Genomic DNA, 21941 nt, shown 5'->3' on the forward strand with positions numbered 1-21941 from the left:
TATGTGGGTGGTGGGTTGTAATGTTGGGGGGGGGTATTGTATGTTTTTTTTTTACAGGCAAAAGAGCTGAAATTCTTGGGGCATGCCCCGCAAAGGGCCCTGTTCAGGGCTGGTAAGGTAAAAGAGCTTGTAACTTTTTTAATTTAGAATAGGGTAGGGAATTTTTTATTTTGGGGGGCTTTGTTATTTTATTAGGGGGCTTAGAGTAGGTGTAATTAGTTTAAAATTGTTGTAATATTTTTCTTATGTTTGTAAATATTTTTTTATTTTCTGTAACTTAGTTGTTTTTTATTTTTTGTACTTTAGCTAGTTTATTTAATTGTATTTATTTGTAGGAATTGTGTTTAATTAATTTATTGATAGTGTAGTGTTAGGTTAATTGTAGGTAATTGTAGGTAGTTTATTTAATTATTTTATTGATAGGGTAGTGTTAGGTTTAATTATATCTTAGGTTAGGATTTATTTTACAGGTAAATTTGTTATTATTTTAACTAGGTAACTATTAAATAGTTCTTAACTATTTAATAGCTATTGTACCTGGTTAAAATAATTACAAAGTTGCCTGTAAAATAAATATTAATCCTAAAATAGCTATAATATAATTATAATTTATATTGTAGCTATATTAGGGTTTATTTTACAGGTAAGTATTTAGCTTTAAATAGGAATCATTTATTTAATAAGAGTTAATTTATTTCGTTAGATAAAAATTATATTTAACTTAGGGGGGTGTTAGTGTTAGGGTTAGACTTAGCTTTAGGGGTTAATCCATTTATTAGAATAGCGGTGAGCTCCGATCGGAAAATTAGGGGTTAATAATTGAAGGTAGGTGTCGGCGATGTTAGGGAGGGCAGATTAGGGGTTAATACTATTTATGATAGGGTTAGTGAGGCGGATTAGGGGTTAATAACTTTATTATAGTAGCGCTCAGGTCCGCTCGGCAGATTAGGGGTTAATAAGTGTAGGCAGGTGTCGGCGACGTTGAGGGGGGCAGATTAGGGGTTAATAAATATAATATAGGGGTCGGCGATGTTAGGGCAGCAGATTAGGGGTACATAGGGATAACGTAGGTTGCGGCGGTTTACGGAGCGGCAGATTAGGGGTTTTAGGAGCTGAACGCTGCTTTTTTGCAGGTGTTAGGTTTTTTTTCAGCTCAAACAGCCCCATTGTTTCCTATGGGGGAATCGTGCACGAGCACGTTTTTGAGGCCGGCCACGTCCGTAAGCAACTCTGGTATCGAGAGTTGCATTTGCGGTAAAAATGCTCTACGCTCCTTTTTTGGAGCCTAACGCAGCATTTGTTTGAACTCTCGATACCAGAGTTAAATTTATGGTGCGGCCAGAAAAAAGCCCGCGGAGCGTTAACAGCCCTTTTACCGCCGAACTCCAAATCTAGGCCCTAGTTTGCATCTAAGTGTCAATCTTTTACCAGTTTACTCTGAAACCTGAACATTCCACATTGCTATATTTTTCTCTCATTGAATCCTGCAGCTACTTCTATTAACTAACTATAAGTCACAGTGAAGCCAGAATATATTGTAAACAAATATTGCACCCTCCATTAATTCTTCAATAACTTCTAGCAACTATGAATCACAGAATATCATCTATCCACGTCCAGGATACTCTTCCCCGGGTCAGGGGTCGGTGTCTTCAAATCCCTACCACTGCCCCGAGGGTCTGTTTCCTGAGCGCATGTACACCGGATCATGACAGAATGTTAATGCCTAAGAAAGGGATCTGCAGTGGTAGTGGATGCACCGACCCTCAAAGGAAAATAAAAAATTACAACATAACTCAGACCCAAGCAATCCCTAAAGGAAAAACAGAAGATTGGGATACACATTACTCCCATTCTAGACAATCCTCTACTCATGTTCGTGGTTACCATTTTGGTGAAACTGATCCTGAATCTGACTATGAAAATGAAGAGGATTTAACCATAGCTTCAGCAGAAAAAATTCAGGCTTTCAAAGATTTAAAGAGACAGAACCACTTTTCTAAAATGTCATCTGTTCCTCATGTTCGTGATTACCATTTTGGTGAAACTGATTCTGAATCTGACTATGAAAATGAAGAGAATGTATCCATCGATTCAGCAGAAAAAATTCAGATCTTTAAAGATTTAAAGAGACAGAACCACTTTTCTAGAATTTCATCTGTTCCTCATGTTCGTGATTTCCATTTTGGTGAAACTGATTCTGAGTCTGACTATGTAACTGAAGAGGATGCATTCATAGATTCAGCAGAAAAAATTCAGACCTTTAAAGATTTAAAGAGACAGGACTACTGTTCCAGAATACCATCTACTCCTCCTGTTTGTGATTCCTATCCTGATGATACTGATTCTGAGTCTGTATATGTCAACAAGGAGGATGACTTCACAGATCCAGCTGAATTGGCATTAGACTGGTATGAGCGCAACTTTAATTTGTCACAAACTCAGACAAAACCTCAACCTATTTGCTATAATGACATCCTTGGTTGTTATATTTACAACATGGATGATACAGACAGCTCCCATCATGAAACCTCTCATGGAAATACTGATCTTCCTATTTCTGATATTACCATGGATTCGTTAGATTGGACAGATTCAGAGCTGGAAGAAAAGACATCTGGTTTACAGACTGCTGTTAGGAGTAAAGGTCCCCTCAACTACTATGCTGATTTATCACATCAGAATTATGCATCCAGTGATGAGGAGGATTTCTGTTCTCAACCTTACTACAAGCCACAATGGCAGCAACCTAAGAAGCCTCATACTGGGAAGAAATATCAGTTATCTAAGCACTCTAAGAAAAAGAAGAAGAAGAAGAAGAAGAAGAAAGTCTTTCTGCCCACAGAAAATCAGAAGTGCAAAGAGGAAACTCAGCCTGATTCCCCTGTTTTAGTTTCTGTTGTACCAGACCCTCTCTTGCCTCATGACACTGTCAACACCAAGCTGGATGTTGTCTCTAGTCACCATCTGTCTGTTCTTAAAGCATCTAATGGTATCTCTTCTCAGACTCTACAGCAACTACAAAAACTGTTTCCAACTATTGATTTCTTGCATCCCACTCATGCTGCCTCAATGTCTATAAATCCTGTGCTAGAAACAAAAGATAATTTTGTTCCAGATATACAATCTAACAGTTTACCAGAGATAGTCCCTGGAGAATTTAGCTCTGATATTCAAACTCAAATAAGTATGCCTGCTGAACCCCAGACAACTTCTCAGTCAGAATCTTGTGTCACAATTCCTTCGCATCTACCTGAGTGTGGCATATTTCAGTACACTTCACCTTCTAAAAATTCTTCTGTTACTGCATCTAAGGAATTGTTTCCCTTGGGAGATACTTTGCACCAACCTACATTTTCTACTACATCAGTTTCCTGTACAGGAATTCCTGATACTCAATCCTGTGAGGACAACTTTGAACCAAGTTCACAAGTGGACATTCTTGAACCTGAAACTTGTACAAAAGTTCTTCATGAAGATTCCCCTGTGCCCATTCCTGTTCCTGTTTTCCATGATTATACTACTAAACCTGACATCAAGGTGGACTCTCCTGTTTTTGACCCTGGTATGGGTATTCCTTTGTTTAACCCAGAAATGGGTGTAATAATACTTGATCCTGAAGATAGCCATGCCCTCTACTCAGAAACGAGTATGGTTCTTGGCTGTAAAGTGGGTCTTGTTAATTCTTCGTTTAAGAACACTGAAGAAAGCCTTGCCCTCTGCTCAGAAGAGAGTATGGTTCCTGGCTCTAAAGTGGGTTCTTTTCCTTTCTCTATAGTTGAACCTTGCCCTGGCATGGGCATTCCTACACTTGATCCTATTGAGGATATTCCTGAACCTTGCCCTGGTGTGGGCATTCCTATACCTGTTCTTAGTGAGGACACTTTTGATTCTGAATCCAGTAAGGAGACATTTCATATTGAATTAGAAGATGGCAAGAACTGGACAAATCTTGCACTCTACACTCCTATCTCCTACTTTGAAGAAAGCCCTGCTATTGCGTTAGAAGTGGCTATAGCTTTTTCTTTTGGAGTATATCTAATCCTCAGCCAAGAGGTTAATTCTGCGGATACTCAAATCTCTGACCCAAAGGTGGTTAATCTGGTTATCAATCAAGAATACTGCATCTCTATTTCTGAAGCTGGGGAAAGCCTATTCATATCTCTAGGACTGGCTGCCTTTTCATTGGCTATGTACATGGTCATCTATCATGAAGAACATCCGCCTATCTACCCTCAGGATGATTCTGTGGTAGGAACCTCATTGTATGTTACGTTCATGCATTCTCACGATGACTACAAAAAAGTTGACTTCAAGTTTTGCTCTCATCATTTTCAAGATCTTTTGATACCTGAATTACATGGCCTTTACTTCGTCATTTAACTTTTTCAAGAGATCTCCAACCCTCCTTTCTTGATTTCCGATTGGACTCACTACCTCCATACACCTACTACCGGTTCTCCATATCATTTTTGTTCCCTCTCCTTTTGGATTGTATTGGGTGCCCAGAGGTCGCCTTTAAGGAGGGCGATCTGTAACATATCTCAGCCTAATGTCACTATCCCTTTAAGACTTCCTTCTCTGACTGCTGCATTTGGGCAGTATTCACATTCAGCTTGCTTGCCTGCTTGATTAATCATTCATGCACCTGATTACCTCAGCCTCTTTTTAAGCCTTCTCAGGTCTAATGTGCTTTGCATTAACATTGAAGTTGTGATCCTGAACAAAAGAGGTCTGTGACTGTTTCCTGCATGAACTTAGCAACTATTCCAAGATACAGCATTTTCTATTACCTATGCAAAATATCATCAAACCGCAAGTATCAAAAATATCTCCATTCTGTTTCCTGGACACAGCTACTTAACAATCTCTGAACTTTATTATAAATCAACTATGCTTTTGCTTACCATCACTCTCTAATTACAACAGCATCTTACTCAGAACTTTATAACTATTTCTCTGCTACAAGTTGTCATTGCTGAAATATCCTGCTGCTATTCAGAACTCTGCATCTTTATGTTCAGTTAAAAGCTTTCATGTGATTCTTCAATATATGCACAAAACAGTAATTAATGCCTAAGACTTGCAACCTGTGTATCACCTGTGCTGCTCTGCTAATTACTGACATACAGCTCTTTATAATATTATGTACTGTGAACCTGCAACAAACCAAGTTTGCATTTATAAGCACAAACAATGCCTAAACTTTCAGCTTGTCTAACTACCTGTGCAGCTGTGCTTAACTCTGACATACAGCTTTATATAATATTATGTACTGTGAACCTGCAACAAACCTAGTTTGCATCTAAGTGTCAATCTTTTACCAGTTTACTCTGAAACCTGAACATTCCACATTGCTATATTTTTCTCTCATTGGATCCTGCAGCTACTTCTATTAACTAACTATAAGTCACAGTGAAGCCAGAATATATTGTAAACAAATATTGCACCCTCCATTAATTCTTCAATAACTTCTAGCAACTATGAATCATAGAATATCATCTATCCACGTCCAGGATACTCTTCCCTGGGTCAGGGGTCGGTGTCTTCAAATCCCTACCACTGCCCCGAGGGTCTGTTTCCTGAGCGCATGTACACCGAATCATGACACTGGGCCGAAGTCTTCATCCGATGGGGCAGAAGAGGACATCCAGACCGGCAGAAGTCTTCATCCTATCCGGGCAGAAGAGGACATCCGGACCGGCAGACATCTTCATCCAAGCGGCATCTTCTATCTTCATCCATCCGGAGCGGAGCGGAGCCATCTTCTTCCCAGACGACGCTGATCCATTCCCTTCAATCGACGCCTACTCGCCGAATGAAGGTTCCTTTAAATGAGGGCATCCAAGATGGCGTCCCTCGAATTCCGATTGGCTGATAGGATTCTATCAGCCAATCGGAATTAAGGTAGGAAAAATCTGATTGGCTGATTTAATCAGCCAATCAGATTCAAGTTCAATCCGAATCAGCCAATCAGATTGAGCTTGCATTCTATTGGCTGTTCCGATCAGCCAATCGGAATTCGAGGGATGCCATCTTGGATGACGTCATTTAAAGGAAACTTCATTCGGCGAGTAGGCGTCGGTTGAAGAGGATGGATCCACGTCGGCTGGGTAGAAGATGGCTTCGCTCTGGATGGATGAAGATAGAAGATGCCGCTTGGATGAAGATGTCTGCCGGTCCGGATGTCCTCTTCTGCCCGGATAGGATGAAGACTTCTGCTGGTCTGGATGTCCTCTTCTGCCCCATTGGTGAAGACTTCGGCCCGGCTGGGTGAAGACGACTCAAGGTAGGGAGATCTTCAGGGGGGTAGTGTTAGGTTTATTTAAGGGGGGTTTGGGTGGGTTAGAGTAGGGGTATGTGGGTGGTGGGTTTTAATGTTGGGGGGGAGTTGTATTTTTTTTTACAGGCAAAAGAGCTGATTACTTTGGGGCATGCCCCGCAAAAAGCCCTTTTAAGGGCTGGTAAAAGAGCTAATTACTTTGTAATGTAGAATAGGGTAGGGACTTTTATTATTTTTTATTATTATTATTTTATTAGGGGGCTTAGATTAGGTGTAATTAGTTTAAAATTCTTGTAATATTTTTTTATTTTCTGTAATTTAGTGTTTGTTTTTTTGTAATTTAGTTTAGTTTATTTAATTGTATATAATTGTAGGTATTGGTAGTTAATTTATTTAATTAATTTAATGATAGTGTAGTGTTAGGTTTAATTGTAACTTAGGTTAGGATTTATTTTACAGGTAATTTTGTAATTATTTTAACTAGGTAGCTATTAAATAGTTAATAACTATTTAATAGCTATTGTACCTAGTTAAAATAAATACAAAGTTGCCTGTAAAATAAATATAAATTCTAAAATAGCTACAATATAATTATTCGTTATATTGTAGCTATATTAGGGTTTATTTTACAAGTAAGTATTTAGTTTTAAATAGGAATACTTTAGTTAATAAGAGTTAATTTATTTCGTTAGATTAAAATTATATTTAATTTAGGGGGTATTAGGGTTAGGGTTAGACTTAGCTTTAGGGCTTAATACATTTATTATAGTAGCGGCGAGGTCCGGTCGGCAGATTAGGGGTTAATACTTGAAGTTAGGTGGCAGCGACGTTGGGGGGGGGGGCAGATTAGGGGTTAATAAATATTATGTAGGTGTCGGCAATGTTAGGGGCAGCAGATTAGGGGTTCATAGGGATAATGTAGGTTGCAGCGATGTGCGGTCGGCAGATTAGGGGTTAAAAATATTTATTATAGTGGCGGCGATGTGGTGGGACCTCGGTTTAGGGGTACATAGGTAGTTTATGGGTGTTAGTGTACTTTAGAGCACTGTAGTTAGCCCATAAAGCTCTTAACTACAGCCTTTCCATGGGCGTTAGGAGTCTTGTCGGTAGAGGGTCTACCGCTCACTTCAGCCAAGACTCTAAATACCGGCGTTAGGAAGATAACATTGAAAAGATAGGATACGCAATTGGCGTAAGGGGATCTGCGGTATGGAAAAGTTGCGGCTTGAAAGTGAGCGGTACACCTTTACCTGGCCGACTCTAAATACCAGCGGGCGGCCAAAAGCAGCATTAGGACCTCTTAACGCTGCTTTTGACGGCTAACACAGAACTCTAAATCTAGGCGTTAGGTTTTATGTTTATTTCACAGGTAAGTTTGTATTTATTTTAGCTAGGTAGTTAGTAAATAGTTAATAAAACCTAACCTAAACCTAAAACCTAACCTGCCTTACACTAAAACTTAACATTACAAAAAAAAAACTACCATTACAAAAAATAAAAAAACCTACCATTACAAAAAAAAAAAAATTACCCCAAAAAATTAATATTATTCCTATTCTAATACCCTTTTACAAAAAAATACCCACCCCAAAATAAGAAAACCTAATCTAGAGTAAACTACCAAGGGCCCTTAAAAGGGCATTTTAGGGGGCCTTAAAAGGGCCTTTTGTAGGGCATTGCCCTGAGTTAAACTGCTCTTTTGCTAAAAAAAAATACAAATACCCCCTAACACTATACAAACCCCCACCCCACAAACTACCTTAAAAGGGCCTTTTGTAGGGCATTGCCCTAAAGATAGCAGCTCTTGTAAAAAATGACAAAGACCCACTAACATTACAAACCCCCACCCCCCAAACCCACAAAATAAAAAAAACTATCTAAAAAACCTAAGCTACCCATTGCCCTGAAAAGGGCATTTTTATGGGCATTGCCTGGATCAGGACTTCAACTCCGGGATGAAGATCGTTCAAGTGGAACTTCAAAAACTGTAAGTGGATCGTCAGGTGGTTAGCGTTAGGCTTTTTTTTTATAATTAAAGTTTTTTATTGAGGTAATAATGTTGAACATACATGTATTGAAAAATACGTTTGTTCCATTTGGTTACCGGGGGGAACAGAAGACATCTCAATTACATGTGCATAGTATGAGTAAAGAAAAAGAATAATGAACAATGATCGTCAAATGATTCTCTGAAAACAAAAACAGTAAAACATTGATAAGAGGCGTGAGCCTTAGTTACCTCATTTTACATCTGAACTGCGTTAAAATGCGTTTAGCATAATGAAAATGATTCTATGCTGTGCGTCTTTACCTATAAGGCTCATTTGTAATCTTTGCAGGAGTTGCTGTAACCTAATGTGTAGTTGACCTCTAGAACGATAGGGAACATTATACAAGTTAGGACCATGGAAGTGTCTGTGAGGTACCCAAATGGGTCATACTGTGTTCCACTGCATAAGCTTCAATTACTTAGTTGTAATCAGGCAGGAGGAGAGAGAAAGGAAAAATAAGAGAAGAAGGAAAAGGGAAAAGGTGAGGGGGTGGATGGAAGGGGAAGGAGGTGAGAGGGTGGATTCCTCTAGCCAATCTATTCGGCTGTTCAGAAGTGGGACAGGTGGCCCCCCGGAGTGTTAGGCTTTTTTAAGGGTTTTTTGGGTGTTTTTTTTAGTTTAGTTTAGGGTCTGGGTAGTAAAAGAGCTAAATACCCTTTTAAGGGCAATGCCCATTCAAATGCCCTTTTCAGGGCAATTGGTAGCTTAGGTTTTTTTAGAATTAGGTTTTTTTATTTTTTATTTTTTTTTTCAGGTTAGAGCTGATATCTTTGGGGCAATGTGTAGTTAAGTTTAATTTAATTGGTAGTTAGTTTAATTTTAGTTTAATTATTATATTAGTTTAATTGGTAGTTTATACTTAGTTTTTTTAATTTGACAGGTAAATTTTAATTGTAATTTTAATATAAAGTTAGGGGATTGTTAGGTTTAAGGTTAAATATTTTAATTTAGTTTATTTCGATGTGGGGGCTTTCGGTTTAGGGGTTAATAGTTTAGTTTAGTATATTTTGTTGTGGGGGGGGCTTGTGGTTTAAGGGATAATAGGTTTAGTATAGTGGCAGCGGTGTAGGGCTTAATATCTTAAGTATAGTGGGGGCGATGTGGGAGGACGGCAGATTAGGGGTTAATTATATTTTAATAGTGTTTGCGATGCTGGAGGGCTGCAGTTTAGGGGTTAATAACTTTAGTATAGTGGTGAGGATGTCAGGGAGCGGCGGAATAGGGGTTAATATTTTTTTACTAAAGTGGCGGCGATATCGGGAGTGGCAGATTAAGGGTTAATATATTTAATATAGTGTTTAGGGGTTAATAGGTAGTTATGGGTGTTGTACTTTTTAACACTTTAGTTATGAGTTTTATGTTACAGCCAGTGTTAATTTCGTAGACTAAAACTAGACTAAAATGACTATAAAACTAAAGAAATTCTGATGACTAAAATACGACTAAAACTAAAATGACATTTTAGTCAAAAGATTATGACTAAAACTAAATCACAATGACATTTTAGTCAAAAGACTATGACTAAAACTAAATCAAAATTTGCTGACAAAAACATTTTATGCAAGGTGTTATAATCAATCCATATCCAATTACTGCTCTTTTGTAAAATTTACGAAACTTAATTTTATTAAATTTTAAGATATATAAAGACATGTTATATACCACAACAGTTAAATCTGTTAAATTTGTATTGCATGTTCAAACCTTAATACCACAAATAAAAACAGGTTAATAAACCTTTACTCCAGGAGTATATAATGAGTTTGGAAGTTCTAGAGCAGTGCTAATATTGTTGCCGAAAATTTTTCAAATCTGTGAACAATCAATTGATTCTTCCTATAGAAATAAGCATAACCCACGAATAATGGTTTAAGTTATGCTGTGCCTGTGCTAGCTGCAGAAACTTTTTGCTGTGTTGAGTTACTTGATACTTGTTTTAATTATTAACAGAGAACTGATAAAGTTTTTATATTGGGTAATATGTGCAATACAGCCAATACAGTTTACACTTTTGTTTTTTGATATTTTAAAGTTACATTTCTGTTTGTTTATGAAACTTGGTTTTATTTAATTTTAAGTTTAATAAAGATGTTACATATCACAACGGCTAAATCTGTCTATATTGCATGTTTAAACCTTAATACCATAAATATTAACAGGTGTTATGTTTACTCCTGGAGTATATAATCAGTTTGCAAATTATAGATAAATGCTTAAATAACGCATTACACTTTAACTAAACCCCTTAGATTTTAGTCGACTAAAATCTACTTGAGATTCAGTCGACTAAAAGACGACTAAAACTAAAACAATTCAGATGACTAAAAGACGACTAAAACTAGACTAAAACTAAAACAATTCAGATGACTAAAAGACGACTAAAACTAAAATGGCATTTTAGTCAAAAGACTAAAACTAAGACTAAATTGAAATTTGCCGACAAAATTAACACTGGTTACAGCTTTGTAGCATAAAACTCATAACTACTGACTTTAGATGGCGTTACAGATCTTGTCGTTTTAGACTGTAACACTCACTTTTTAGCATTAACGCAAAACTAGTAATACTGGCGCTATGGGAATCCCATTAAAAATGTAATTTTTAGGAGTGCGGGACTGACGTTGCATTACAGGCTAAAAGGCTTGCGGTTCACCTATACCGACAAGACTTGTAATGGCTACGTTAGGGAAAATTATGCGTTATGGGCCACGCTGGTATTTGACTCATGATGCAAAACTCGTAATCTAGGTGACTATCTCTAAATCCAGTGTGTTTGGTACTGTTTTACTATGTTTATGTTTTGCCAGGTACCTTATAGAGCGTAAAAGGACAATATTCTCTGATCTTATTGTTTTAAACTGTTTTTCTTTGTAAACCTCTCTAGAAACACCAACCTACCCACCTTTTCCCTCCATGTTTGATTTATTTAAAAAATACCTTTTGGTTACTAGTAAGATTGTGTTTTTGATTCCCAGGCTTAAGCGTAAAGAGGGATTTCTCTCAAAATCCCTTCTTTTTCATGTGGTTGCTATATTCAGATCACCTTTGCTAAATAAAGGCCCGATTACAAGTGGAGCGCTAAATATTGCTTTAAAGAAAGCGTTATTATCGCTCCACTGTTTAATACTAGCACACACACTAATGTGCACTGGTATTACAAGATCACAACAATGTGAATGCAAGCTCGCAAAAGGGTGCTTCCATAGACGGTATCAAAACTTCAGTGCAGCAACGGGGGTAACTAGCGCAGCGATGGCAGCAAAGTGTAAATATATATGTATATGATTATATATATTTATGTGTTAATATGTGTATATATACATATTAACACATAAATATATATGTATATAAGCATATATATACTGTATATATTTACTGGGAACACACAGTTCCTATAGACTGCAATGTAAAGGCTGCCATCTTTATTTTTAAATAAAATACACTAGACTGTATTTTGGGGCCATATTTATAAAATTAACCAGAGATCTGCAGAATTGTTTTGTGGAAATTGCAAGCATATTGCAAATTCATATCTTAGTCACAAGGTTGTAAGTCTAGTTTACAGGAAAAGTTATTAATATTAAGTTTTTTAGGCCTCACATTGTCATACGTTACAGTCAGTGCCAGTTTTATGGGGAGCTGGGGGGTGCTATACACCTCCAAAAGTACGTGTAGAATCCCGGTTGAGCTGTGAAGGGCAGAGCATTCTCTAAAAAGTACCTCCATATGATATATTATGTGTTCTGTGTCTTTCAAGTTTTTCACCACATTTTTTACCCCCACTTTTAAGTTCTAGAATCTCCACTGGTTACAGTGAGCTCTCTGCACGTTTGAGTACAATTACCTATAGTTCGTCTTGTTTGGTGTGGTTTTATAAAATTGGTTTCTCCGGTCTCATATTGTTTTAATTTGGTGTAATTCTTTTTATGTAAATTATTTTAACCTTATTGAGAAGGCGATATACAAATTGTTTTCCATTGTAAAATATAGGTTTCGTAAAGTTTGGCGATTGGAATAATCTTGTATCTGTTTTTGGAGATGGAGCTCCGTAGCTTGTCCCCTATTATAATGTCATTAACATGGCTTGTTGATAATATGCAAACAAAACCACGCTATGTCAAACCAAAATGATCTATGAATCTATATTGTTGGTCACATATTTAATGCACATTGAAGAAAAGGAGAGTGCCAAACAGTGATGAACAAAGTTTTATTTCCATTATTTAAAATAACGATAGGCTCACAAAACAAGTGACAAGGCTAACAGGTAATGATGGTCGTTTACATGTTTCGACTCACCCTGTTATCATACAACTATTTAAAATTACCAGAACTACAGTGACTGGTTGAGCTCTGGACTCTCCTTCCTACTGGTGCTGGTGATTTGCTCTGGAATTGTTGTTATTGGATTGGAGCTGAGTCATGTGATCGGGTGACATACCTTCCCTAACAGCTGGGGATGCTGAATGAATTAAGGGAACACTTGAGTTGGTGGAACCCCGTGGCTTGAAGCTGGGAGTGGTGAGAGAAGCTTAACCGCTAAACACAAATTGCTGTAACAGTGCCCCTCCCGCTAAGTGGCCCGGTAGTTGTGCGTTGGAGGAGGTAAGACCCAGTTCTTCAGGTACGGTGGAAGGGGTAAGCACACCACAAAAGTATATTTTGGCTGTAGAGGTATGTTTATTACTATACTGCATTTTACTGCAATAACATAAAATAATTTATATTATTGCATATGCAAACTGTGAAATATTTCTTTATGACATATATAATATATTGACACCATTGAATATTAAATTTGTGTGGAAAAAAATATTAAGTAAACTAATCACCATATCTAATACTTAAAACATAACCTTTATCATAACTGAGAACAACATCATGAGTTTGCTCGAGCAAAAGTGTTTACTTTCAACTCGTAATACATGCGCTATTTCAATTGCTCTCAAAAAGCAGAGAAAACCCCAATATCACTTGTGCGCTACAGGTAGAGCATCACTCGTAATCTAGCCCTATATCTGTGTATTGTGAGTATATCTGGCTGTATTTTCTGCACTATTATCTGGGTATTGTGTTTGTACATGTGCAATATATCTTTATCTGTGTATTTTGTGTGAATTTGAATATCAGTGACAAGGCAAATTTACATTTTACAAATACATATTTATCTTCAAATTAATGTGCAACAAATCATAAGTTTAAAAGGTTGTCATGTTTCAGATACATAGTATTCATTACCTATGCATACATAAGTACTGCTTAAAACAGGAGTAAACATACACTGATCATAAGACCCATCAAGCTTATTTCAAGAGTAGACCTATAAGAAGAGCTCTCAGTCTTTAAACACTCATTATACTTGGCATAGTCCACTTCTCGGATGGAGCATATGTGGTTAACTCTACAGATATGCCCACAGCTCCCTAAATCATAGCTGACAGAGTTATATTCATAATACTTCTGTAGGTATTTAGGGTCAGAGGATATTTTTTCAAGGACCTTGTGCATAGACTGTGCAGATCCATCAAGAACAAAGAATGCTTCTTTTAGACGATACTCCCTCTCCCATTTTGCAGTTACTTCATCGGCAAAAGTTAGATTCATATAATAAGTCACTGTATCCTAAAGGTACAAAATAAAGATGGCAGGGTAAATGGTATGTTTCACAGAAAACACAGTTAACTATATGAAATATCTGTTGTATTCTATGTGATCACTCCACAACCAAAGCACACATACATATTTTTGAATGTGAAAGCATAATAGACCTTCATATCATTCATTGTTGATTCACACAAGTGACTTAATTTAAACCTCTAGCCACAGGTTTTGTTTTGGGAAATAATACTGCCATCCTTTCCACCAAGTTTCAGCACACATCTCTTTATGGTTTCATTATTTATTATTTTCCTTTATAATTACAATATGGGAGAACAGTATGGATTATAAATCTGTTATTATTTTACTGTTACTGTCTCCTCTTCATGCTTGATTTCTAATGGTTGTTATATGACTGGATAACAATATGTGAGTGTGCCGTGTACACACTGGCTCCATTTAACAAAGGCCAGACGGACAGAGACAAACATCTTAACTCTCGTTTGTAGGCTCCACAGCTGCTTTGCAGCTTCTTAAATGGAGCCCATAGTATGAGCTTTAAACAGACATAAAGGGTCTAATGAATCTGTGCCTAGGAACAATGACCAATTAGATTCAGCAATTCTGCAGGCAAGTATATTTAAGCAAATAGATTAACATATTTGTCTAGTTTGACATGTAATACATTTTGTCTAGTTCACCTCAGAGGTGGCGGACGAGTTAAGTCTTAACTTCCGTTTCAGTCGGAACTGAAGTGGAGAGGGTCGGAAGCAGCATCCGGCTATTTCATAAATGGACCCCTATGATTTTGTTATATTGTAATATTTATAAGATTTTGCAACTCAAGCACAGCCGAGGGATACACTCCATGAAAAGCCTGGAGGAATCCCTATTCCTGGAGTCCTTTACTGCTGAAAATTAGGAACAGATGGAAGTGAGCTTGTGATTATAGCTAATCAATCACTGTGTAGAATGTTACAGGCTCAGGTAAATGGCACCATACTTAAAGGGATATTAAAGACTAAATAAATTTCATGCACCTCCCTCTAATTATGGGTGCTGCCGCCATGTTGGAACTTAGGTTACACTGAAGGTATCTGAAGAAGAGTTACTGCACATATGCAAACACATCAGCACTGGAATGCAATAAAAGGTACATTTCAACATGGCGATACCCATGACTAGCAGGCGGTGGGGAATAACCTCAATACTATGCTTAAAAAATGTATTTAGTGTTTAATGTCCCTTTAAAGAGAAGGAGTCACTACAGCCTTTCTGGAGGGAGTGCTATTTTACAGCAAAAGCAGGCTGAATAAAAAATAAATGTATATTGCAATGCTTTATTTTCCTTCAGTAAACATTTTAATGTTGAGTTTAATGTCAGTTCAGTGAGATATGAAAATAAAAAAAACACAGAGCCCAGCACGATTTAAGGTAGTGGGTAAAAATGTAATACACGCATAGCCCTGCTAAAATGCACAGCTTACGGCCTGGGATCCCGCTCCACTTCTCACTTCCAGTTATTCGGGTATATTCGGTACAGGAATCCAATCTTTTGTGATGTCAAACTGTTATACCCAGTTACTTCTGTGGCTGTATTGGAATATGCTGATCCACTTAATGGCCTCAGTCTGCTGTCAAATCTGAATAGTTCGTGAAGATATCAAAGATATGTCACAAAGCTTCAACTTACAACCCTACGCGTTTCATCTGCAAATAACATGCAGACTTCTTCAGGGGTTAATAGCTAAATGGTTTATCCATAATCGGTCTTAGCTCTGTTTAAAAATGCTGGGACTGGAAATGATGTAAGGGGAGCCAGCTTCCAAGCCGCGTACTTAAATTTCCAGGCCTTAAAGCGATACATAGTAGATACATAATACACAAAATACAAATTGACAACACCATAATAATCAAGCTAGAATGAACATTCATGCAAACCAGTCGTATAGTTAATTTAAACAGGTAATTTGTCTATTAGTTGTTGTTACTCACAAATGTGTATATGTTAGTTCTGAAAATAAATTACATATTATAAGCAATATATATGTTACTCATTCATTGTTATTTGCTTTTTATAACGTCATGAATGTGATTTATTTCAGACCATGGAAGAAGGAAACTGGACATCCTATATAAATAGGTTTCTTGGATACAACAGTAATAATTCCAAATGATACTAAGTAAAAAAGATACTAAGGGGGATATTTATCAAGCCGTCAACCGCAAATACGCTGGAATTCCGCAGCGTAATTGTGGCAAGCTTGATTGGACCTGAAATCTGTGGCGTAACAGATGATCCGCCGGTCTCAATCTGACACAGATCGATGCTTACATCATTACAGATGTTCCGAATACACATTCGGCACTATTTGACACTTTTTCAAAGTTATCAAATAGTTAACAGGTACGTTTGTGGCTATTCCGGCCCAGCATACCTGGTTTTCAATCCACCACCCTGAAGGCCAATGATGCCATAGGGATCAATGGGAGTCTGAAAGCAGCTAAAGCTTATGTTCGATGCTGCCAGATATCCCATTGATTTATATGGTTGAAAACCAGTAACGTTTACACCTAACATAAGCACCGAGTCTAAACACCCCTAATCTGCCGCCCCGACATTGCCGCAACCTAAATAAAGATATTAACCCCTATCCCGCTGCTTCCCGACCCCGCCACAACCTAAATAAAGATATTAACCCCTATCCCGCCACTCCCCGACCCCGCCGCAACCTAAATAAAATGTATTAACCCCTATTCCGCCGCTCCTGGACCCCACCGCCACCTAAATAAACGTATTAACCCCTAAACCTCTGGCCTCCCACATCACTACCATTAACTAAACCTATTAACCCCTAAACCAGCAGCCCCCCACATTGCCATAAACTAAATAAAGCTATTTACCCCTAAACCTAACAACTCGCAAACTTTACATTAAAATTACAACATCCCTATCTTATAATAAATTAAAACTTACCTGTAGAATTAAAATAAACTATATTAAATTATTAATTAACCTACCCTAACTATTATACTAAAATTACATTAAACTAGCAATTAAATTAACTATATTACATATTACAAAACCCTAACCCTACTCAAATTATTTAAATCTACTATTACAAATGACTAAATTACTAAAGAAAACAAACACTGTTAGAAAAAAAAAAATGGGCCGTGAAGAGCTACCACTGGGAGGTATTTTTTGAGGGGGCACAGCATTCCATTTGGGTGAGCATTGCCCCCCAATGCCCCCTCTTGGAGCCGACCCTGAATGGACAAATGGCCTGTTTAAATGAACAATACGACTGGTTTGCATGAATGTTCATTCTAGCTATTAGTCTGTCACTAGAATTATGCATTTGTCTGTATTGATTATTGCGGTGTTTATTTATTAAGTTGTCCATTTGTATTTTGTGTATTATGTATCTAATATGTATTGCTTTAAGACCTGGAAATTGAATTATGCCACTTGGAAGCCCTTACATCATTTCCGGTCCCGGCATTTTTAAACAGAGCTAAGACCGATTATGGATATACCATTTAGCTATTAACCCCTGAAGAAGTCTGCATGTTATTTGCAGATGAAACGCGTAGGGTTGTAAGTTTTTTTACCCACTACCTTGAATCGTACTGCGCTGTGTGTTTTTTGTATTTTTAGTTTTCCTTCATTGAACTTGGACCAAGATACCAGGGTTCCCCACACAGCAGCAAACAAGGAGGTTAAAGAGGGATAGGAAAACTGTGCCTTTGGAGTTGTTTTTGAAAAAACTTTGGGACATACGCAAGTACTAATATCTTACAGACTCCTCTGGACAGTCTATTTGATTTTTATATGAATTGTGATCTATCAATTATTTTTTGTATGAATGTTGTTATTATATATTGATTTTTAATACACAGCTTTAGCATTTTTAGGACTGATATATTTTATATATCTTCAGTGAGATATGACAGTGTATTTTTTTCCAGTTAAAGAAGTCCCTTTCATTGCTTTAATATGAATAGACACCATAGACCAACAGACACTTAAAGGGACACCTAAGTCAAAATTAAACTCTCATTATTCAGACAGAGCACACAATTTTAAACAACTTTTCAATTCACTTTCATTATCTAAATGTGTACAATCTTTTTATACACACACTTTCTGATCCACCAGCACCTACTGAGCATGTGCAAGATTCGCAGAATATAGGTATATGTATTTTGTGATTGGCTGATGGCTATCATATGATGGAGGGGGAGGGAAAATAAAACTATCTTTAAAATTTGTCAGGAAGGAATCTACTACTGATTTGAAATTCAAATAAAGTGCCTTTGTATTGCTTTTGCTTTGTCTTTTTATTGAGCATTTATGTTTAAAGGTCCTTTAATATGTTTTTATCACTGCACAGATTTTGCTTTAATTTATAATACAGTCATTAGTCAGAATTGGACAGACAGAGCCCATCTGCTAGTGTCATACCAAGTAAAACACATCATACAGTACTTACTAAGACCTGAAGAGTTTTTCTATCATATTCAACAAGTCTGATTCCAGGATTATTGGCTCCATTTTCTACTCCAGACAATGTAGTCTTCCATGGAGTTATTGCAGGAGAAATAAACATAGTGCTGATAGGATCACCTTGAATCAGAATAAAAGTGTATGTAATTTCATAACATGCAAATAATAATATTTACTTTTATTATTACATTTTATTTGTTCGCTTAGTATTCTTTGATGAAAGCTAAACCTAGGTAGGCTCATATGCTAATTTCTAAGCCCTTGAAGGCCATCTCTTATCTAGGGCCTTTTGACAGTTTTTCCCAGCTAGAGAGCGTTAGTTCAGGTGTGCCATATAGACAGGGCTGGCTCAAGATATTGTGCGAGAATGAAATGAAGCCCATCCAGTAGTAACATTACTGATTAGCATATCAACTACTAGCCTGTCCGCTTACCTTACTAAATCCACCAGCCTACCTGCATGCAACCAATGCTTATGCATAATTACGCAATAAGTGGAAAGGTAGTTATGGAAGAGATGCACTTGTCCCACCTTGAATGCTACTTGGTTCCATGGTTGAGCCGGCCCTGCATATTGATAACATTGTGTGCTGACACACGTGGAGTTACCTAGGAGTCAGCACTGATTGGCTAAAATGCATGTCTGTCAAAAGAATTAAAATAGGGGCAGTCTGCAGAGGCTTAGCTACAAGGTAATTACATAGGTAAAAAACATAAATTATGCTTACCAGATAAATTAATTTCCTTCCGGATAGGGAGAGTCCACGGCTTCATTCCTAACTGTTGGGAAATACAACACCTGGTCACCAGGAGGAGGCAAAAACACCCCAGTCAAAGGCTTGAATATCCCTCCCACTTCCCCATTACCCCAGTCATTCTGCTTAGGGAACAAGGAAAAGTAGGAGAAACATTAGGGTATAAATGGTGCCAGAAGAATAAAATAAATAATAGGGGACCGCCCATAGACAAGAAAAAGCAGATGGGGCCGTGGACTCTCCCTATCCGGAAGGAAGGGAATTTATCTGGTAAGCCTAAATTATGTTTTCCTTCCTAAGTTAGGGAGAGTCCACAACTTCATTCCTTACTGTTGGGAAAACTATACCCAAGCTTCAGAGGACACTGAATGAATAACGGGAGGGAACAAAAAGGAAGAGGCGGACCCTATTCTGAGGGCACCACAGCCTGCAAAACTTTTCTCTGGGAAAGCTGCTTTACTTGAAGCAAAAACATCAAACTTGTAAAATTTTTAAAAAGTATGTAAGGAGGGCCAGGTAGCTGCCTTACAAATCTGATCCATAGAGGCCTCGTTCTTAAAGGCCCAAGACGAAGCTACTGCTCTAGTGGAATGAGCCCTTATCCTCTCAGGAGGATGATGTCCCGCTGTCTCATAAGCTAAGCAGATGACACTCATTAACCAAAAAGATAGGGAAGTCGAAGTAGCCTTTTGCCCCTTACGCTTCCCCGAATAGACAAAAAACAAAGAGGAAGATTTTCTAAACTCCTTAGTAGCCTGAAGATAGAACTTCAAGGCGCAAACCACATCCAAATTGTGAAGTAAGCGTTCCCTCAAAGAAGAAGGATTAGGACACAAGGAAGTCCCCACAATCTCCTGATTGATGTTTTGCGATCTGACACAACCTTAGGAAGAAAATCTAATTTAGTATGTAAAACTGCCTTATCTGCATGAAAAATCAGATAAGGGGGCTCACATTGCAAAGCAGAGATCTCAGAAACTCTGCGCACAGAGGCAATAGCAAATAAAAAGAGAACCTTCCAAGATAACAATTCAATGTCAACAAAATGCAGAGGCTCAAACGGAACCTGTTGCAAAACCCGAAGAATACGATTTAGGCTCCAAGGAGGAGCCCCAGATCTAAACACAGGTCTGATCCTAATCAGAGTCTTAACAAAGGACTGCACGTCTGAAAGCTCAGCCAGTCTCTTGTGCAATAAAACCGACAGGGCCGAAATCTTTCCCCTCAGGGAACTAGCAGAAAGGCCCTTCTCCAGCCCATCCTGGAGAAAAGATAAGATCCTGGCAACCTTAACTCTGTGCCAGGAAAAACCACGCTCTTCACACCAGAATAAGTAGGTCCTCCACACCTTGTGGTAGATACGCCGAGTAACTGGTTTACGAGCTTGAATAAGAGTATCAATGACACTCTCAGAGAAACCTCTCTTGGCTAAGACTATGCGTTCAATCTCCACGCAGTCAGCCTCAGAGAATCTAAATTTTTATGAACAAATTGACCTTGTATCAGCAGGTCTCTGCGACAAGGTAACTTTCACGGAAGAGATGAGGACATCCCCACTAGATCCATGAACCATGTCCTTCGTGGCCACGATGGAACAATCAGGATTACTGATACCTGCTCCTGCTTGATGTGGGCCACCACTCAAGGAAGAAGTGGTAATGGAGGAAAAAGATATGAGTGTGAACCTTCAGGGCACTGCTAGTGCATCTAATAGATCAACTTGGGGATCCCTTGACCTCGACTCATACCTGGGTAGCTTGGTATTGAGATAGGAAGCCATGAGATCTATCTCCGGCGTCCCCCACTTGCTGCATATCTCTGCAAACACCTGGGGATGGAGAGACTATTCCCCTGGATGAAAGGATTGCCTGCTAAGAAAATCCGCCTCCCAGTTGTCCACACCCGGTATATGGATTGCTGACAGCAAACAGCAGTGGGCCTCCACCCACTCCAGAATCTGAGATACTTCCTTTATTACCAAGGAACTTCTCGTTCCCCCTGATGGTTGATGTAAGCCACCGAGGTTATATTGTCTGATTGGAATCTGATAAACTGGGACGAACCCAGAAGTGGCCAAGCCTTCATGGCCTTGAAAATTGCCTGTAGTTCCAAAATATTGATCAGGAGGGAGGACTCCTCCTGAATTCACAACCCCTGTGCCTTCCTGGCACCCCAAACAGCTCCCCATCCGGATAGGCTTGCATCCATAGTCACAATCTCCCAAGGTGGTCTTAAGAAGCATGTCCCTCGGGACAGATGATCTGGACAGAGCCACCAAGAGAGCGATTCTCTTGACCGGCTGTCTAATACAATCTGTTGACACAGATCTGAATAATCACCGTTCCACTGCCTCAGCATGCACAGTTGTAAAGGTCTGAGATAGAATCTGGCAAAAGGAATGATGTCCATGCAGGACACAATGTGACCAATCACCTCCATACACTGAGCCACAGAGGGACTCAAGGAGGTCCGGAGGGCAAGACATGCCGGTTAGCTTGCAACATCTCTGGTCTGTTAGAAATATCCTCATGGATATGGAGTCTACTATAGTACCCAGGAATTCCACCCTGGTACTTGGGATAAGAGAACTCTTTTTCAAGTTTATCTTCCATCCATGTGATTGAAGAAGACTGAGAAGGGATTCCGAGAATTCTGCAAGACGAAAGGATGGTGCTTGCACCAGAATATCATCCAAGTATGGGGCTACTGCAATATCCTGAGTTCTGGCAACATCTAGAAGAGCC

At 38.3% G+C, this 21941-nt stretch overlaps 1 protein-coding gene across 1 annotated transcript in view; it reads right to left on the bottom strand.

Annotated features, from left to right (window-relative positions):
- Positions 1-12530: 12530 nt before the first annotated feature.
- The window catches only part of LOC128651799 (acid sphingomyelinase-like phosphodiesterase 3b), a 67773-nt gene continuing 58362 nt past the window's right edge, over positions 12531-21941 (bottom strand). Inside the window, exons 7-8 of the mRNA XM_053704784.1 lie at positions 18429-18562; positions 12531-13956 (exon numbers count right to left, since the gene is read on the bottom strand). Of these exons, the coding sequence (XP_053560759.1) occupies positions 13594-13956; positions 18429-18562 (497 nt within the window). The 3' untranslated portion in view covers positions 12531-13593. The remainder of the gene's footprint in view (positions 13957-18428; positions 18563-21941) is intronic.

This window comes from Bombina bombina, chromosome 3 (assembly GCF_027579735.1).
Source record: "Bombina bombina isolate aBomBom1 chromosome 3, aBomBom1.pri, whole genome shotgun sequence".
Lineage (NCBI taxonomy): Eukaryota > Metazoa > Chordata > Amphibia > Anura > Bombinatoridae > Bombina > Bombina bombina.